This window comes from Entelurus aequoreus, linkage group LG11 (assembly GCF_033978785.1).
Source record: "Entelurus aequoreus isolate RoL-2023_Sb linkage group LG11, RoL_Eaeq_v1.1, whole genome shotgun sequence".
Lineage (NCBI taxonomy): Eukaryota > Metazoa > Chordata > Actinopteri > Syngnathiformes > Syngnathidae > Entelurus > Entelurus aequoreus.
Genome location: NC_084741.1, coordinates 66,756,103 through 66,777,270, shown reverse-complemented (window position 1 = coordinate 66,777,270; position 21,168 = coordinate 66,756,103). Strand labels below are relative to the sequence as shown.

The 21,168-nt window shown below is 40.5% G+C and overlaps 2 protein-coding genes across 3 annotated transcripts in view; both read right to left on the bottom strand.

The window, feature by feature from the left end:
• Window positions 1-1,232: 1,232 nt before the first annotated feature.
• On the bottom strand, window positions 1,233-17,749 carry gnl1 (guanine nucleotide binding protein-like 1). The gene is made up of 12 exons (XM_062063854.1): window positions 17,503-17,749; window positions 15,342-15,486; window positions 13,656-13,792; window positions 13,393-13,544; window positions 12,986-13,057; window positions 7,426-7,618; window positions 7,252-7,350; window positions 6,988-7,170; window positions 5,544-5,722; window positions 5,114-5,297; window positions 4,881-5,021; window positions 1,233-3,556 (listed from the first exon to the last, which is right to left on the bottom strand). The coding sequence occupies exons 1-12, from the start codon at window positions 17,573-17,575 to the stop codon at window positions 3,294-3,296; spliced, it is 1,821 nt and encodes a 606-aa protein (XP_061919838.1). The 5' UTR covers window positions 17,576-17,749; the 3' UTR covers window positions 1,233-3,293.
• A 937-nt stretch (window positions 17,750-18,686) lies between these two features.
• The window catches only part of znf384b (zinc finger protein 384 b), a 27,531-nt gene continuing 25,049 nt past the window's right edge, over window positions 18,687-21,168 (bottom strand). The window contains exons 10-11 of one of the 2 annotated variants that reach the window (XM_062063852.1): window positions 19,814-19,972; window positions 18,687-19,657 (exon numbers count right to left, since the gene is read on the bottom strand). In XM_062063852.1, coding sequence (XP_061919836.1) covers window positions 19,301-19,657; window positions 19,814-19,972 — 516 coding nt within the window. In that variant the 3' untranslated portion in view covers window positions 18,687-19,300. Of the gene's footprint in view, window positions 19,973-21,168 lie in introns of both variants that reach the window. The other variant, XM_062063851.1, reaches the window with a different exon arrangement.

Genomic DNA, 21,168 nt, shown 5'->3' with positions numbered 1-21,168 from the left:
GATTACATAAAAAACGAATACGTTTGGTAATTACCAGGATCATGTGAAAAATGTAAATGTGCAGTTACCAGGATTGTGTGATAACTAGTAAATAGATGAATATACATTTTGTAGTTACCAGGATGACATGAAAACTATGAAATTTGGTAGTTATCAGGAAGACATGAAAACTATGAAATTTAGTAGTTACCAGGATTATATGAAAACTGAAACTTGGTAGTTACCAGGATTACATGAAAACTATTAAATTTGGGAATTACCAGGATCATGTGAAAAATGTAAATGTGCAGTTACCAGAATTGTGTGATAACTAGTAAATTGATGCATATACATTTTGTAGTTACCAGGATGACATGAAAATTATACAATTTAGTAGTTACCAGGATTATATAAAAACTATGAAACTTGGTAGTTACCAGGATTACATGAAAACTATTATAGTTGGTAGTTAACAGGATTACATGAAAACTATGACATTTGTTAGTTACATGAAAACTATGACATGTGTTAGTTACCAGGATTACCTGAAAACTATGAAATTTGGTAGTTAACAGGGTTACATGAAAACTATGAAACTTGGTAGTTACCAGGATTACATAAAAACTATGAAATTTGGTAGTTAACAGGATTACATTTGGTAGTTACCAGGATGCCATGAAAACTATGAAATTTGGTAGTTAGTAGGATGACATGAAAACTATAAACTTTGGTAGTTATCAGGATGACATTTGGTAGTTACCAGGATCAAGTCAAAACTATGTAACTTGGTAAATAATATCGTCCCTGAATCACATTGGAAACCACACAAATCAAAGTTAAAACGAATCTTTGCACCAAAAGCAAAAAATTAAGAATTTCTCCAAAACTTTCAAGAACTAAAAACTAAGAAATGCTACGAACCAATTTATCAGAATTACTTAAAAATGAATTTTGGGAAAGGGTGGTGCAGCAGTGCACGGGTCAAAGAAGATGGATGAAAGATTTGTTTTTTTGTTCACACTGTGAGGTAAAATAATATTCAATAGTTGACTTAATTGTAAAAAAAATTGCTGCATGAATTTTGACAACAAACAATTGAGGCATACGAAGGAGCTCCTATACAATCTGGTCTGTGCAGAGGTCGACTAATAATCTCTCAAGTAGTTTGGCCATGCATTTGTTTCCAGATGCAACAAAGCAACATATAAGAAAACAAGCTCAAGATGGCTTAGATGACATTATTTATTGCATAAAAGCAGTCCAGTTGAAAGATGTTGGTAATGAAAGGAATGCCGCATGTGTCATAAACAAGCATCCGTCCTAAACACTTTAACTGTCTTGTCAGTTCCATTAGCAAATATAAGGGACTCATTTTAAAAAATCCATACAAATATACTTTTATGTCAGTAGCATGGTACAGCTCTTATTGTTATAGCTATGGCAGACGTTTCTGCACAATACATTAAAGTCATCTTTTATCACTTTGAGAAGATAATGTGGAGAGATTGAGAGGAGGTTTGTCTCAGGTAAACAAGATAAGCCCTCTGGGCTGCCAAAGTTACATTTTATGACAAAACAGACGGGGCGCTTATCGTTTTGGAACAGATACAAGGCGTGATGGCCGACCTCCCTCTCCTGCTTGTTTGCGTTTAACGGAACAAGTCAACATTTTGGTCAAAAGCTAATGTTTTGTTTGGCTCTGTGCGAATACTCAGCGATCATATGAACAAAGAAAACAAGCACTTCTCCCAAAATGTTTATTTGTTCCTTGAAGTGCTTTGTTGAAACAAAACATTAGCGGATAAACTCAGGCGATGATTGTGCAGGCTTACATTTCAAGTACAGTACACTTCAGGTTTTATTGAGTAACACTAGATTCTGTATTGTACTGCTAACTGTGCAAAGTCACAGCAAAATGATCACAGCACTCTCAGAAACACTACACTCTCCCTATTGAGAGAATCAAACTGGTAATACTGGTTTTCTGCTGACCTGAGTATGAAATGGTGCTCTTATATCCCCTTTTGGTGATCTACAAAAACTGATTTTTTTCAAGACCCCAGCAGCAATAAGAAGGTAATCCAGTGAATGATAGCTTAAAGGCAAGGAGCGTCTAATTTGTGCATCATTTGGCATGTCAGCTCTAAAGTCACATGTCAGTATACCGTATGATGGATGGGCATTTGATTAAATCCCTCTAATTAAATCTATTAATTTCTATATTATCATTGTGAATCAGACGGTAGAATACTTTTCTGAATTGTCTGAACTTCTGTTTCTATGCAAGGTTTTTACTGCGCAGAATAACACAAGAGGGATTGTGTCTATGCTGCAGTTCAGGGGTGGTGTTCAAACTTTTTTAACAAACAAAAATTGAAGGATGAGAAGAATATTAACCGCATATAATAAACCCAATCAAATTTAGGCCAAAATATATTCAACATACCTATTATTTTTTCGTAACATAATAATTAATCGCTGCCTTTCATCTTTTGGGATTTTTAGCATAGCCCCAATTCTCTGTCATGATGTTCGAATGTAGGCCATATTTAACTTTTAACAATGTTCCATAGGCAAAAAAACAACTATGAGCAAATAGCCAGGGTTTTGGACACCTCAAATGGAGTCATCATGATATAAGACTGCATCAACGGTGCCTCTACCGGTTGCTGTCAACTGTCGAGTATATCACTCTGTTTTTCCTCCATTGCTGCATGTGATTATTAGCATACAATTCCACAGGGTACACATTACTAAATGAGCCATTATTACCGTGCCTCACCCTAAAGCAGACTAGAGTTGTTTTTGTACATTGCCTTTGAGAACAAGACCCAAAAACAAACCCCGCCCATGGTGAAAGCTTTGTGCCTGAACAAGCAGAACTGAGGCACAGCATAGAGTAGAAAAATAATGTTCTGCAAATATAATGATTCAATAACGCATTTTTTTTCTTGTCTGTTGTGATTTTGCAGCATGTTTTTGAAAAAATAGATGGAGGTATTATGTTTGCTGCAACTCTAAGGTGTTTTTGTTCAGTACCTTATGCCACCTAGTGGGATTTTTTTGAACTGCAGGAGGCAGAAGCTAATGGTGTCTTACTGTATCATCAGCAGGCATGCTTACTAGCTTCTTCCTGCTTAAGAGTTCAGACAAATCAAAACTCACAATAGTAGCCTTAGCATAGGGAGGAGGAAATATGGTTACTTTGGAAATGATATGAGAAGGAATGCATATTCAGGGAAGAAACGGAGGAGTGTAAAGAGTCAAGACGGAGAAACATCAGGATACCTTCTTGCCTGCTTGTCCCTGTTCCATCACTCACATTCATTCTCCTGAAGGACATTAAACATGTTGACGGTGAGGCTAGGTGTCGTATCTTCCTTTCGCCTTGCCTGTCCAAACCCCTCGTCTTCGTCGCCGTCATCGTCGTCATCCGCGTCCCGGTCTCTCTCTTCCTCGGGTTCAGTGCTGGATTCACCGTCATCTTCATCGTCCCTCTTTCCTGCGGTGTCCTCCTCAGATGTCCTTCCCTGGAGGGCAAGGATGTCAGGGATGTCGGTGTGGCTTTCCCAGTGCTCTATAAAGATTACAGACATACCAAATTAAATATACGTTAATGCTACAAATAACACCTCTTTTCGATTAATCGCAGTCAGTTATAGTTGCAAATAACAAATGGAGTTTCTGTTTAGCACCAGGGTCAAAAACAGTGGCAGGAACAGCTGTGGCCGCAGGTTAACCTCGAAACTTCACAAGATGGCAGTAACTGTATTTGTAATACAATCAATGGTCAGCGTCCAACAGCATTATCTATCTAAAACGTTGGTTGCGCTAGCTGTCGATGTGATACTCATGTATGTTACACTGGCTGTTCATAATGAACTTGTCAGCGCTACTAATGCTGGCTAAGTAGTTCGCTCCAAACTGGTGTTACAACATTGGTTCTGTCGGTGCCATATACCGTATTTTCTGGACTATAAGCCGCTACTTTTTCAAGGCTTTGAACCCTGCGGCTTATAAAACAGTGCGCCTAATTTTGCCATAATATTTTGTATTCAACAAATAGTTTTCATACTACAACAACATAGACACTGAAAAGATGTGTTATTGTTTGTGCTATGGCGCCATCTTTTGGACGAGTTCACTAACTGCAGGTGTTGCGCGGTGAAAATGTACTTCCTGTTTCGTGCCTTGAACTGGAAGTCTAGCCTTCGCGCATAGCGATTCTGCTCGAAAGGGTTCTTCATTCATCACTACAAGCAGTGTTTGTAAGTTTTACAATTTAACTAAAACAATTCATACAGACTAAACCGTCCATTTGTGATGTCTGTAGGAGTGTTTTCATGCATTTTATTATGTGCTATTACAATGTAATCAAGCTAGCGTTGTTAGCATTAGTGAATATGCTAAAATGTTTACAAGTGTCTGTGTTAATATTATTAACTTACAATGGCATTGTTTTTGTGTTGTTTCAGTTTTGTAAATTCGCCAAAACGTCACCGGGGAGTTATTGAGTCTGTTTAGCTGATTGGGGGCTTGCTTCCTAGTGGGTCCATGACGATGACTTCTATTTTATTTGATCAGCTGTTTTACTGCCTTGTTACAGGCAATGTTTGGAAGCAATTAACGTAAGCAAATAACCATTTACAAAATCTATCATAGCGGTATATATCTGCAGCTTATGGTTCGGTGTGGCTAATATATGTCAATATACAGTATTTTTTCTTCTAAAATTTGGTGGATGCGACTTAAATACTGGTGCGCTCTATAGCCCAGAAAATACGGTACTTATAGACAACCATGTGGTCAAAGAGCACTACCTTTTGCTTCCAGCTCTCTTGTACACTCCAATTCCTAATTTAAGTGTTTATTTTACAGCTGAAAACAAAAAGGGCTAATACCTCTCAGGCAGCTGTAGCCGCGCGGTTTGAGGCAAAGGCAGAGTCGGCCGTCAGTGGTTAATCTCAGGAGGCTGTTGGCTGCTCGGTACACGTCATTCCGAGCGGCTTTGGCCGTCTTGTAGCCCCTTCTCTCGGCCCAAGCTGGAAATCAATATAGAACATCAAAAACATGTTTGTGTAATGTAAACAAATGTGGCACGTTATGGCAATATCATTTCTAGTCTGGGACTTACCCTCGCAAACATCCCAGGCGGTCCAGGAGGGCTCCCCAGAAGTCTGGTCTCCTTGGGTGGTAAAATCTTGCAAATTGGGATGTTTGAGCTTCAGCACGGAGAGGAAAGGGGTTCTTTCGCACAGATAACCGATTGAGCTGTAAGGCTCCTGCAGCTGGGACACCGGGTAGATTCCGGCTAGGATCTAGGAAGGACAAAATGAGATGTTCCATTAAACATTTTTGTCTATTTTTAAGTTCGTAGGTCACTGATGTTGCACCTGCTATGAACAATGTCTGCTGGAGCCTTTCCTAAAATGTTCCACAAAGTTAGAACATAGAATTGTCTAAAATGTCATCCTAAAATGAGTAATCTTGTTGCTGAAGCTAACATTCTGTTTAGTTGATTAAGAGGTGTGTTCTAATGAACTTTGACAGAGGACAACTTGTACCTGTAACTGTTTATCCACACAGGAGGGGAAGACGAGTCCAGGGCAGTCGCAAAGTTTGACTGTGGGGGTGAGGTAGTAGGTCTGGAAGTATTTGGTGTGGCCTGGGGTCCGGGACACGCTCACCACCTTCCTCCCTACCAGACTATTGATAACAGATGACTTGCCCACATTCGGAAAGCCTACAAAAACAGGGCCAGAGCGTGGTGAATATGACGCCATCATAATTTGCATAATTTGCATGGAGGCCTATATTTTCTTCCAATTTCTTAGGTGAGACAAGCCCATATATGTTTTTCTCTTTTTTATGCATTCTCACTCGTAAATAAACGCCAGCGAAAGTCAGCTAACAATGGAGGTAATGGAATTTGATCTATTCAGTCTATGAAGCAATTTTAAAAACCTCCAACATGTTCTATACACACTGTAAGGACAGTATATATGTAATGTAGTGACAGGCACATTCATGATAAAATGCAATATTTATGTCTTTTGGTAATTTTAAGCATACGGCAGCGCATTCATTTCACAGACGCATCACAACGTTCGCTTTTTCCTTCAACAACTACTACTACTCATGGCAAACTTCATGAGAGACAACATCGACTACTTTCGGACAAATGACGATCCAGAACCTTATCTTTTCAAGCGTAAATATAAGGAGGATGAGCTAAGTGTTTTAAAAACCGAGTACTAAGCAGATCTAGCAAGTAGCACTATTGCAAGAACTACAAACTACCAACATATTACAACAATCACTTACTGTACAATGTCTACTCTCTGTGTGATGTCAACTGATGGGATGTTCATATCTTCCCGTGAAGATGAAGAACTTTGTGTCTTTCTTGCTATCTTCGGGTCTAAGTTGAATGGCAAAGTTGAACAACTTCTCAATTTATGTCCAAACCCCATAGAAGTGAGAGGCATGATTAATAATCTAGAATGAACTTTCGCCAACTCAGAGGCAATGCAGCAGTTTACAGGCTAAGTACGTCAATCGCTGCATAAGCTAGTCACCTCTCTGTGTTTACGGCGCCGCTAAAAGTAGTAAATCGGCGTTAGCGCTTGTAATAACAATATCGCTAATACTTGGTTAATATTCAGGTCACAACACATAAATGGAGTATTGTTTGCAGTTTTTGGATGGTTCTTTAAAAGGGCTTTATGGGCGCAATAGATTACTCTTGTTAGTTTCATTGTTAGCCACCGTGTACTTGTATTACAAATGCATTAAGAAAAGAAAGACTTATGTGCTCTTGTCTCACACAGGGATTATGAATGACAGGCAAAATCCCCCCAAAAGTGCAGTTCCGCTTAAAATTGTTTTAACATAATAACCCTTATTTTTAGGGTGTGGTGGCTTTTATTTTGCCATGGTGGGCCACCACAATCAATTACAAGTCGGGGGAAACAATGTGTCTTGTAACTAAGTGTGTGTGATGCAGACCTATGCAACCCAGAGTGAGAACACCATCCTTGTAGAGCTCATGCGATGGGTTGCTCATCTCCATGGCGCTATCGCTTTGATGCTCCACCAGTACAGACTCCGCGTCCTCGTCCAGCCCATCCCCATCGAGTTGCTCGGCAACAGCATTCGCCTGGATCTTCTGCTCCCAGCTGGACAGGTCGACTGCATGCGGAGAAGATAACCACATGACAGGATCCCACAGGCATGCTAATAGATGTTTAGCCAAGAGGGCGCTATGCTAACCTCTGCCTGCTGTGATCTCCTGACATGCCTTGAGGATCTCTGTGGGACCACCAGCTTGGCTCCAGTCAGCCTTCCGCCTCATTCGCTTTTTCTGAAGCACTGTTAGCCAACAGACACACATATAATTCTTACTATGGCAGTCACTGTAAATCATTACCCACACCACATGCATACCTGTGCTGTAGGCCTGTCCGCGGTGGGAGGTGAAGCAGGCAATGTGCAGCTGGGGGAACTGTGAGGTCATGTAATGTTTCCATGCGATCACCAGCGGAGGAGGACACAGGTCCACTTTGTTCAACACCAGCACCACCTGCTTCTTCAGCTCACCTGTGATGCAGTGGTACACCTCTGGGGGGAACTGCACCACCTGTGGGGTGCATAAACATAAGGATCAATCTTTAACACGTGCTAATAACAGGATGTTGAGGAGGAGAGACACTGGCAAACCTGCACAAAAAACTGACCCAAACAATGCCTTTACAAAAATGATGAAGCTGGTTTCCTAAACAATATTTGTTATTATGCAGAGGTTTGCAGTGACGTACAAGTGCACAGCTGAGAGGTGTGCATATAATCCCTTTTACACTGCCTGTTTAAGCCTGGAATTATCTGTGGGTTTTTTTCTTTTTCTGTTTTGCATGAGCGGCATCGACACAGTATTTTTGGGGGGTTGGGGAGGAGTTCATCCACCAATATTCCACCTTCAGATGTAGTAACAACAGTCACTTTTACGTAGCCACCAGAGTTTTAATACCGGCCACGGGTGCCTTTTACACATAATAATGCCGCTATTGTGTGCCTGCACTTAGAAACCTGATGATGTCAGTGCAGGTGTCTAGTCTGACGTATAAAATACTCCAACTGTGACAATTGCTTTCAACTAGAGATGTCCGATAATATCGGTCTGCCGATATTATCGGCCGATAAATGCGTTAAAATGTAATATCGGAAATTATCGGTATCGTTTTTTTTATTATCAGTATCGTTTTTTTTTAAATGTATTTTATTTTTTTATTGAATCCACATAAAAAACACAAGATACACTTACAATTAGTGCACCAACCCAAAAAACCTCCCTCCCCCATTTACACTCATTCACACAAAAGGGTTGTTTCTTTCTGTTATTAATATTCTGGTTCCTACATTATATATCAATATATATCAATACAGTCTGCAAGGGATACAGTCCGTAAGCACACATGATTGTGCGTGCTGCTGGTCCACTAATAATACTAACCTTTAACAGTTAATTTTACAAATTTTCATTAATTACTAGTTTCTATGTAACTGTTTTTATATTGTTTTACTTTATTTTTTATTCAAGAAAATGTTTTTAATTTATTTATCTTATTTTATTTGATTAATTTTTTTAAAAAGTACCTTATCTTCACCATACCTGGTTGTCCAAATTAGGCATAATAATGTGTTAATTCCAGGACTGTATATATCGGTTGATATCGGTATCGGTTGATATCGGTATCGGTAATTAAAGAGTTGGACAATATCGGCATATCGGATATCGGCAAAAAGCCATTATCGGACATCCCTACTTTCAACGCAACGAAAACGCCATTACAGCTCTCATCAAGGTCTCTTCAGGTTTCAACAAGCCAAATGTAAAAAAAAATTACGAACATGATAAAAAAATATTTAGGATCAATTACACATTCATACTAACAGAAAAATACAAGTCGATTCTAGTACAGCTGTGAAGGGGTTTTTGGCATAGTTTGACACAGACTTTTTTAATTGTCGTTCCATTCACTTTTACCGCAATGTTTACAATTGTTGCCCTCGCCGATGATTGCACATCTGGGTCCTGACCAGACATAACGTTATATTTTTAAGACATTTAATAGTCATATTTAAGAGTTTCTTTAAATGTGTAAAGCATTTAAGACATTTTGACATTTAAAGGGGAATTGCACTTTTTTTTTTGCCTATCATTCACAATCTTTATGTAAGACAAGAACACACAAGTTTTATTTTTTTATGCATTCTAAATCGAAAATAAATGCGATCAAAAGTCTGCTGACAATGGAGCCAATGGCAGTTGCTCTATTCTGCCTATAAAGCCCTTAAAAAACATCCAAACACCTCCATTAAGGTTTTATATACATCCTGTAAGTATATATGTGTATACATTGTAGTTAGTTATGGGCACGTTTCCATTGACGTGTAATATTTACATATTTTTCTCATTTTAAGCATACGCTGTGCATTTATTTAAAAATGCATCATGATGTTCCCTTTTTTCTTCAACTACATCACTGATTACTGCTCACTGCAGACTTCATGACAGCTAACAAACATAATAAACCATCACTTACTGTACAATGTCTGCTGTATTTATGCGGACTGATAGAAAATCTTGTTATATTCCTGTTTAGATGAAGAATGACTCATAATCCTCGCAAAGAAAAGGGGGTTGGAACCAACGGTCTAAAATGATCAACTTGTTGGATTATGTCCTCATTTTTCTATCAAGGTGAGATCTAGAATAAACTTCCACAAGGTCCGACGCGAAAAGCAGTTCACCAGCAGATGATGTCAACATAACCACACAAAATTGTGATCACGGCACTGCTATAAATAGTTTGTCCGCGTTAGCACTTATAATAACAACATCACTAACATTCAGTTAAAATTCAAGCCGCGAAATGTAAATGGAGTATTGTTGGTGGGATTTGGATGGTTATCTATTGGGTTTTATGGGCGGAATAGAGGACCTCTCATTGGCTCCCTTGTAAGCAGACTTTTTACTAATGTTTATTTCCAACTTAGAATGCATTAAAAAAATACATCCGTCATATTGTCTTTCATAATCTATCCATCCATTTTCTACCGCTTGTCCTGTTCGGGGTCGCGGGGGGTGCTGGAGCCTATCTCACCTGCATTCACATTCACACTCACATTCACACACTAGGGACCATTTAATGTTGCCAATCAACCTATCCCCAGGTGCATGTCTTTGGAGGTGGGAGGAAGCCGGAGTACCCAGAGGGAACCCGGAGGGAATCCACGCAGTCACGGGGAGAACATGCAAACTCCACACAGAAAGATCCCGAGCCCGGGATTGAACTCAGGACTACTCAGGACCTTCGTATTGTGATGCACATGCACTAACCCCTGTGCCACCTAATGATTGTGAAAATTCCCAAAAAAAAGTGCAGTTACCTTTGAGACATTTATTGGATTTTAAGACTTTTTAAGACCCTGCGAAAACCCTGCTGATATAATTTCTGGAAAATGCCTGGCTAGCCTCTTCCCTCCCATTCCGTGTCAGTGCTATTTATCCAGAACAGTAACATGGCAAAAAGGTCAGCTTTTATAGGAAGTGTGATGGGGATAACGTCCGTAGAAATAGCGAGTCTAATCTTCTGTATAAAAGGTTCTGTGTAAAAGGCACAGGCAGCTTATTGCGAGATCTTGTGTTGTAGCTCTGGGGCCGTACTTATCAAGCTTCTTAGAATTACTCCTAAGAAGTCTGCTAAGAGTTGACTTAAGAGTAAATAAATTATTCGCTGAAAGCTGCACTTAAAAGTTAGTTATCAAGCATCTTACTCACACTTTCAGCGAAGTGTAGGACTGAATCTTAAGTGTCACACTCAGAGCTGAATTACGACATTACTATGTGCCGTAAACGGAATTTTAGGTGACGTCATTTCTGTGTCCATAGAAATGATCAATCACGGAAGGGAATCCCTTGTCTAAGAATAAAAAAATATCTTAGAAATATTTAAGGGGACAATGGGAGTGTATATTTTGACAATAAACTACAAAATAATACAAAACAAACAAACAATATTGGCAATGAATCAAAAATAAATGTTTCCTTTTTGTGGCACCTTTCCTGCTTCCTGCTCCCAGACCGTAATCAAAGAGGCAGGGGAGACACTTCTCCAGGATGTATGCTCGGGGCAACACCCTTCACTTTACCCGACAGTGGGTCTCCACAGCGGACGACTTTAGAGTGAATGATGAGTCCGGCGATTAGTTGCAAATCTTGCTTTATTGATTGCTTGCACACAGCCAATCCAACACAAAACAAACTAGTCCCCGCTCGCACTCACAATACCGCTCCCTCTCTCTCTCGCCCACACACTCACTGACGTCACTCACCTCACATGCTGTAACCTAGCGTATGTGTGTGCCACACACATACGCTACACTCATAACATTTTCTTTACAATTCATTAATTAGGCAACTAATTTGAAACTGGCGTGGGTGGCTCTATATATACTAGTCCACTGCAGCCACATGCAGAAATCAACAAGGAATGGAAAATTATTAAATCTGTGACAAAAATAATACCTGCTCTGTCTAAACGATACCGTTTGATCAGCTGCTCGTCATCAAACAAAGATGAACGTTCGCGCACGTCTCTCGCCTCAGTGCCATCCCCTGCTGGCAACTCCTAACCACTTAAGACACCTCTGAAGGTCTCTTAAATATCGTGGAGAGTAGGAGTGATTCTTAGACTTAAGAACGTTGATAAAAAGCTTGTATTCTTAAGTTTGAGAGTAGGACTAAATTTCGCACATTTTCAGGACTTAAGTGTAAAATGGCACTCTAAGAAGCTTGATAAGTACGGCCCCTGATGTGTATATTTTTTAGGATCACCAAGTAGTCTTAGGACTTTCACACACAGCTGCCTGTTACTGTATCTACCTCTGCATGCGCTTTAAAATCTTGCTACCCAGCTGTTGCGTGTGAAATGTACACATGATAAAAATGCTGTGCTGTTGTTTACAATTAACTCATCAGCAATATTAATGCTGGCTAAGCAGTTTGCGCCTTAATAATATTATAACATTGGTTCTGTTGTGTAATATCCTTATTAATAATGAGAATAGGGCTGAACTTTTGACAAAGTTCTTGTATTTGATCTCATTAGACCAGAGGTGTCAAACTCATTTTAGCTAAGGGGCCGCAAGGAGGAAAATCTGTGCACACGCGGGCTGGACTATTAAAATCATGGCATTAAAACTAAAAAATAAAGACAACTTCAGATTGTTTTTTTTGTCTTACTTTGGCCAAAAATAGGAAAAAAACATTCTGAAAATATTACAATAAAAATATAGAAAAAAATACCGGCAGTGGTAAAGTTTAGATCCATGAAGAAAGAAGAAAGTGAATGAATGTTTATAACTGAATACATTTACATATGCATAAAAATATGTTTTTTGTATTATTTTATTTTATGAATTAAGTAACAATTATGACAACCTTTTTCCAAAACACAATATAGAATGTGAGAAAAAACAGGATAATGCATACATTTATCATTTGTTTTCAAAACGGTTACAAAAAAGTGGGACCCCAAAAATGTTTACGACTTGATGGGGTCCCTGGGACCCCATTTTGTAAATTTCTAGCGCCCACACTGATGGAGTATTGGTGCGTGCAAAACAGCAGCAGGCGGCTGTGGCCTGCGGGCCGGTTCTAATACTAATCAAATATCATCCCGGGGGCCATAGATAATTAATTTGCAGTCCTTGACTTTGACAACCCTGTTCTACAACAACACAAAACGCGTTTGGGTTTGTAATGCACAACACTGCGACACAACACCAATTTGTACTGACTAAAAAACATGAACAGTCATATTACAGTCATATTACCGCAGCCCTTGACTTTGACACATAGGCATTAGACTGTCTGCTTTTGTGACGGGGATTGTGCCCGGCCTGATCCACTGTCCTAGTTTTGGGTCATAAAAAAGGTAGTTACCGGATGCCTGATGTCCACGATGAGGAGGACGACGTCTGACATCTCTAACACTCGCCACAGCTGCCTCCATGTCTAAAGTACAACAAGAAAGTGAGGAAAAAGAAAGAAAATTAGTAAGTTCTCTTGCAAATCTTGCCACATTAACATGAAAAACAATCCTTGAGGAGCTGCTGTAGTGCAGTAACTACTGCCATCTACTGGCACCTTCTTTATTTACATCTTTCACAACAAACGGCATTAAATACTTTTGTCAAGCATATCCTACAATCTGTTATATATTTGTGTCTAATCCAGGAAAAGATGGCATAGATGGATACCAGTAAAATATGCTACAGTGGAGATGATTCAAATATCATGTGCTTCCTATGACAATGCCAAGAGATTTAACAAAATCCTCTTTGACGTACCTCCAGATTGTGCTCAAAGTGGCTGAGAGATCCAGGCGGGTTTATGGAGTTCAGCTCATCCAAATACTGCCTGTAAGACCTCTCTTCTTTCTTCAGCAAGTCCTCGCGGCTCATCTTGTAGTTCCATGGTGGCCGGCGTGGGAAACCCAGGCCTGGAATAATCGAGTTACGTCGTGTCAAGAGAAGCACTTATTTATACCCATTAGCACACTTCCTATTTCGAGGAGGTTGTCATGTGGACAGCATTAAAAAAACAGCATGACCTCGCTCTGAAGGGTAGATGTCATCGATGCCGATCTCCAGTTCTTTGTCTGAGACGGGCTGAATAATCTTCTCCTGGGCAATCTTCTTCCGCTTTTCCACATCCTCTTTGCTCTCCTTTTCGAAGTGCAGACGAAATCTTAAAAGGAGAAGAACGATTTTAGGTTAAGTATTTGTAAAACTCGTTGAAAATGTCAAAATAGAGCCTTGCATAAGTGAACCAGAGTAAATGTTTGTATTTAATCAAAATCAAATTACCGTATTTTTCGGACTATAAGTCGCAGTTTTTTTCATAGTTTGGCCGGGGGTGCGACTTATACTCAGGAGCGACTTATGTGTGAAATTATTAACACATTACCGTAAAATATCAAATAATATTATTTAGCTCATTCACGTAAGAGACTAGACGTATAAGATTTCATGGGATTTAGCGATTAGGAGTGACAGATTGTTTGGTAAACGTATAGCATGTTCTATATGTTATAGTTATTTGAATGACTCTTACCATAATATGTTACGTTAACATACCAGGCACGTTCTCAGTTGGTTATTTATACGTCATATAACGTACACTTATTCAGCCTGTTGTTCACTATTCTTTATTTATTTTAAATTGCCTTTCAAATGTCTATTCTTGGTGTTGGGTTTTAGCAAATACATTTCCCCCAAAAATGCGAATTATACTCCAGTGCGACTTATATGTTTTTTTCCTTCTTTATTATGCATTTTCGGCCGGTGCGACTTATACTCCGGAGCGATTTATACTCCGAAAAATACGGTAAATACTGTATGTCTTCATTTTGTTGCCACATGTTTTATTTACCCAACAACAGAGAGTACCTGGCCTCTATTAGGAGCATTTAGGAGTAAGGGCTCTAGTTGTAAATAATTATTTTAAAATAATAATATTATATGATTCCAGAAATAAAGCCAAAGTATGCACTTTTTTTCTTAAAAATCAATCGTAAATTTGAGCTTTACAGATGCCATGTCTGCTGTGAAGGTGGCTTGTGTTGTGATCAGGATGCCGACCTACTAAGAAACATTATGGCATCTGTCAATTAGAAAACATGTTATTTTTTACAGAAGGAGGCAAGGAGATGTCTCTTTGAGGTGTGATGCTAATTTCTTCAGACACACCAACTATTATTTGAGGATAAGCATTCATAAAAGCAGAGCAATATAACCTACAACAGGTATATAATACAATTAATATTTTTCTAAAACCTAAAAACTACAAATACATTTGAGGAGGGTCTCTAGCTTTTCAAGGTTCAATACTAGATACATGAAACCTGGATATTCTTTAGAATTGCAGTACAGATGTACTCTCTGGAAATTAGTCAACACACAGATGTTATTGTTAAAATAGCTGGCAACACAAATGAATAGCAAGATAATTGCGTCTTGCTGATAGTCCAGCACGATGGCTGTAGCGGCATGGCCTGGGGTTGCACAAGTGCTGCCAGCACTAGGGAATTGCAGTTCCCTGACAATTCCATGTTACATCCATTCCTCTTCAACATAAGGAGCCCAAACACACCTCCAAGATGACAAGTGCCTTGCTGAAGAAGCTGAATTTACTGCATGTACAGTATTTTAATGTACTCTGATGTACCAGCATTTTCTGACAGCTTTAATGTAGTGTCTGTGTTTATTAATGGCATGTCATTACACCGCCCACTCACCTATTGGGATCATATCTGCCTTCTCTGCTGTCGGGCTGCTGGTTTAGTCTTCTGACATCTGTGGTTTCGCTGTCTGACGTGTCCGACTGGCGCTCCCCCCGCTCCACGCTGGCATTGCGGCTACTCGGCCCTGACCCTGATTCACCTAAGGCAGACAAAAAAGGCAAAGGTTATAGGTTAACAGCGCCCCCACCATACCATCAGTCCTCAAACACACCCCCTGTTTATCCAAAATGGATCCTGTCCTGGAGTGTTTCTATGTTTGGATGTTACCCTTATCGGCCAGGGGCATATTAGACTTAGACTTCCTTTTATTGTCATTCAAATTTTAACTTTACAATACAGATAAGAATGAAAGAGCAATAAGGTGCATATATAAACAAATAGATTACTGTACAGATAAATATATTGCACTTTTGCAAATGCATCCACGTTTATGAATGTATGTTATATTGTCTTTATATTCCAGCGAGTTCATCCGTTTTTGGGGGGAATTGAGGGGATTATTATGATGCGTTCAAGAGTCTTATGGCCTGAGGGAAGAAGCTGTTACAGAACCTGGAGGTTCTGCTACGGAGGCTGCGGAACCTCTTTCTAGAGTCCAGCAGTGAAAACAGTCCTTGGTGGGGGTGGGAGGAGTCTGCAGATTTTCTGAGCCCTGGTCAGGCAGCGGCTTTTTGCGATTTCCTGGATAGGTGGAAGAGGAGTCCTGATGATCTTTTCCGCCATCCTCACCACTCTCTGCAGAGTCTTCCAGTCTGAGGCACCGCAGGCTTTTATTGTCATTCAAATTTTAGCTTTACAATACAGATAAGAATGAAAGAGCAATAAGGTGCATATATAAACAAATAGATTACTGTACAGATAAATATATTGCACTTTTGCAAATGCATCCACGTTTATGAATGTATGTTATATTGTCTTTATATTCCAGCGAGTTAATCCGTTTTGGGGGGGAATTGAGGGGATTATTATGATGCGTTGAAGAGTCTTATGGCCTGAGGGAAGAAGCTGTTACAGAACCTGGAGGTTCTGCTACGGAGGCTGCGGAACCTCTTTCTAGAGTCCAGCAGTGAAAACAGTCCTTGGTGGGGGTGGGAGGAGTCTCTGCAGATTTTCTGAGCCCTGGTCAGGCAGCGGCTTTTTGCGATTTCCTGGATAGGAGGAAGAGGAGTCCTGATGATCTTTTCCGCCGTCCTCACCACTCTCTGGAGAGACTTCCAGTCTGAGGCACTGCAGGCTCCAGTCCAGACAGAGATGCAGTTTGTCAGTGGGCTCTCTATAGTGCCTCTGTAGAATGTGGTGAGAATGGGGGGAGGGAGCTGTGCTCTTTTCATCTGACGCAAAAAGCGCATGCACTGCTGCGCTCTTTTTACAAGAGCTCCGGTGTGTAGGGACCAGGTCATATTGTCAGTTATCTGCACCCCCAGGAAGTTGGTGCTGCTTACGATCTCCACTGCTGTGCCGTTGACGAAGAGTGGAGTGTGGCTGGACTGGTGCTTCCTGAAGTCGACGATGATCTCCTTGGTCTTGTCGACGTTCAGGACCGGGTTGTTGGTTCTGCACCAGTCAGCCCGATGTTTCATCTCCTTTCTGTAGTCCATGTCGTTATTGTCACGGATGAGGCTGTTGTGTTGTGTCGTCTGCATACTTCACAATGTGGTTAGTAGCGGACCTGGCGCAGCAGTCATAGGTCATCAACGTGAACAGCAGCGGACTCAGGACGCAGCCCTGGGGGGAGCCGGTGCTCAGGGAGATATGTGTTGTTGTTTTTAAATATTTAAGCAGTTTACTAGTGAAATATATAATTATTTTAACAGCAAAAAATAACACACGAATGTCTGAGCTAAAATGTCATTTTGATTCCTCCCGAATGAAAATGACGTTGAAAAGACATTTAGCAGCCTGTATTGAAGTCTATACGTTGCTATGGTTTTCCTGCACCTGGTAAGGCTAACCGATTCCGTTAAGTTATGATGACATAATAATAAAGACAACCGACTACCGCAGAAAAGCGACATGTACGCTTATTGTTGGCTTAAACTCAACACGGCCGAGTCAAAGTTTAAAGTGTCATTGCAATTTGAAGAACAACAAGCTGAGTGAGCCGAAACTTTCATTTAATTGGCTAACTGCTAGTGCTAACAGGCTAACACGTTACCTCGTTTTCGCTCCCGTTTGACTTGTAACTGCTTCTTCTTCTGCTTGTTGCTAAATGGCTTTTTCCGGGGCATACCTACAAAAATATATATGTGTTCACGAATATAATGTTGGCGTGTTTATCCTCCTCGTTAGTAATGTTTACTGAGGGGAAGTTTCTACAGACGGGATACTTTTTAGTGACGCCATATTTACTGCAGACTGCGGAGAAAGTCGGACCAAACCATTGTGATCTACGCAAATCGACCAAGATTCAGGCGATTTACTCTAATGTAATTGTATCACAAACGAGTTTCTGTTGCTAAATTTATCATATATTTTTTTACGTTTATGAATACAATTCGACAAAATATATATATATATATATATCAATACATGTTCACCCCCGGAAAGGAGTCGATTAGTGGAATCCATTTTTGTAAACACCTCATAATGTTGCGTTCAAGTGCTGTGGGAAATAGTTTAACGACTAGTGGTGCTTTGATAGTTACAAACAGCATCTTCCTTTCCCCATTCACTATAGAAGAGATCAAATTTGGTATTTTTATAAACGACTGTAACATAGAAATGTTTGTCAACATTATTATGCTCCAGGCAAAAACATTTCCACATAAATCACGATGTATGAAAATAAGGCCTACATTTCCTAATTGGCTTAATGATTATCAATCAAATCTTGGAGAATTATTAAGACTACAAAAGCCCTTAAATTGATATCTCTGTTAAAAACATTTAAAGTGATTTAGGTAGCCCTTTTTGTCTTTTTTGTTGTTGTCATATTTTGTATTACTATCATTATATTTAATACTCTATCTGTATTTGCTTTTGTTTTCTTTCCTTGATGTTGTAAGTGCCTTGACTTTTGTGTGAGTTATAAATGTATGATTGTTGTTCAATAAAAAAATCAAAATTAAAATGAAAAAAACAGCATCTTCCTTCCATCCATTTTCTACCGCTTGTCCCTTTCGGGTCACGGGGGGGGGGGGGGTGCTGGAGTCCATTACCTTGTTAATCCAAATAGCTGGGAGATGTAGTTGTGTTATTGACATTAGTCCTCGATTAGTTAAAAAAAACAACTACCGGTAATCTTTATACTAGTAATTTGGCGTTAATGATGTCATACTACAACTATTACAAAGTTAATCCCAAACGTATAGTTCAAAGAATAAAAGAAAATACAAATAATGTTTCCAAGATTTTTATTATTATAAAAAACAAATGTCCACATGTGCAAGTGTGTCCGGAAAGAAGTTATTACAAATATTCAGAAAGTGTTATAGCGAGACAGACACAATAAGCAGAATGATAGGATTACAATGCAAGGCTTGCAATTGGGTGTATATATACTGGAGATATACAACCTTTAAAAAACACATCACTCTTTACCAGCGGGTAGCAAGTATCTACATATAATAGACTTTTTTTTTTATGTTCCAAAAAAAGGAAATAACCACTTAGTCCCTTTTATCGCGTAAAGGTGATAACACTGATGTAAAAACATTACAAATACTTTCAGGAGCATAACATGATTATAACCCGTGGCAGTATTTGTGTGGAAGAACACAAGGTGATAAACCAATAAAGGGAAGCCACTCTCATTTCCTTACTTTCCATTTTAAAACCATCACTGTGATGGACCGTTTATTTTTTTTATTGCAGCCTTCACACACACAAACATATTATTGGGCTATTTGTCCTGTTTGCCCCCACCCCCAAAAAGAAATATTCCAGGCACAGTTCCAAAAAGCTAATTTCTTTTGAATATTGCTTATATCCGTTAACGCTCCATCCTCTGTCTTTTAAGAGTTGAGGTGCTCCACTTGGATGCTGGATGACGACACTGTCAGGCAAAGGTCCTTATGGGAGGAAAGGTCCGACACAGTGACCGGTTTGTACTGGATGTCACTGGCAGACACCGTCTTATACTGGTGTAGGTCAAACGGACAGGGGAGGGGTTCAGGCTGGGGGTAGCTGCCTTGGCTCTGGCCACTCCCGCCCGCTCCGGGTCGGCCTGACCTGCCTTCTGAGCCCTCCCCCTGGCTCTGACCTCCAGGCTGACCGCGAGTCTGGCTTTGGTTCCGTTGTCCCGCTGGAGCATCCGCTGCGCTCAGCTGCCCTTGGTTGTGTTTCTCCATGTGTTTCACAAGGTACGTCTCCTGAGGTGAGGGGAGGACAGGCAGAGGGGAGACAGTGGACACATGACTACACGTAGTACACGGTGGTGTAAAGTAGCTGCCAGGAGTCTGATGCCAGTGAGGCCACTGGCAGTGATTCATGTAGGAATTCTCTTCAGAAATGGGTATTGGTCTTACTGAGGTGTACGTGCGGTTGCAGAGGCCGCACGAGTAGATCCTGGCGTGCTTCACCGTGTGTTTGGACATGTGCACCTCCAGACTTGCGGCGTCTATGTATCCTTTATTGCAGTTGGAGCACTTGTAAGGTTTGTCTTTGTTGTGCTGACGTCGATGGGACTATGGGTAAAGTTGAAAAATGTTGTTTTGTAAAACGTGTAAACAGAAACACAGAATACAGTATTACACCAAAGTCAGGACACCCTTCACATTTTTAGGACAGTAGAACACAAGCGACAATACTAGGGGTGCATGCATCCCGATCGGAACAATCTGTTCGGTACACTTTAAAGTGAGAGTGAGACAGAGAGTGTCCCTCGCATCAAGAGTCAGGCGTCAACACGATAAACAAATGCAGTGCCTAACCTTCGATTAGTAAAAGTCAGCGCTAACTACAGTGGAACCTTGATTCACAAACGCCTCTATTTGCCACCTCGCTTTACATCGCGGCAAATACGCCTCTGTGTGCGAACCATGTTTCGACGTACGAACGCTTCATTCATTTTAAACGCCGCTTAAGGTAAAGTTAAAGTACCACTGATAGTCACACACACACACTAGGTGTGGTGAAGTTACTCTCTGCGTTTGACCCATCTCCTTGTTCGACCCCATGGGAGGTGAGGGGAGCAGTGAGCAGCAGCGGTGGCCGCGCTCGGGAATCATTTTGGTGATTTAACCCCCAATTCCAACCCTTGATGCTAAGTGCCAAGCAGAGAGGTAATGGGTCCTATTTTTATAGTCTTTGGTATTACTCTCACGCCCTATCGTCAGGGGCTGCCATTTGATGACATCACTTCCTGTACACGCGGGCACGGCCATTACAAAGAGGCGGGCACCTTACGTCACATCCTGTTTACACGGGCGCGGAAAATTTCGAAGAGCTTCGACGGCAAGCGGCACTTCTGACTTATTTCCACAATTGGCATACCATGCACCGATCACTGTGTCAGCCTGTCTTAGAGATCACTTTGTGTGATCAGAAACACTTTAATGGTGTCTGTCACGCCAAATATCTTCCCTCTACAAAAACCTTCCCTCCCCCATTTCCTTCCGTGGTCATGTTTCCTCTTACGTCATTGACAGCGATCGATAGCACTTCGGCTTTGACTGGCCGTCGCTGGAAGGATACTTCGTCTTTGACAGCTGCTGGAATCTGAAGAAATCGATTATTGTTTTTTTTTTTGTACAGGCGCGAAACAGGACAGTCGCGTGCAGGTTAAGGACCCCCGGCAACTTTGTGATTTTATTGGACGCAGCCCCGGAAGTAAATGGGGGAGGGAAGGTTTTTGTAGAGGGAAGAAATTTGGCGTGACAGA

Bases quoted from the DNA above. Each gene is read 5' to 3' on its own strand.
- gnl1 (XM_062063854.1), bottom strand. From the start codon at position 17,575: ATGCCCCGGAAAAAGCCATTTAGCAACAAGCAGAAGAAGAAGCAGTTA. The intron at 15,487-17,502 runs GTAACGTGTTAG...TGTCTGCCTTAG, and splicing joins CAAACGGGAGCGAAAACGAG to GTGAATCAGGGTCAGGGCCG. The intron at 7,171-7,251 runs GTTAGCATAGCG...CTCCGCATGCAG, and splicing joins GGAGATCACAGCAGGCAGAG to TCGACCTGTCCAGCTGGGAG.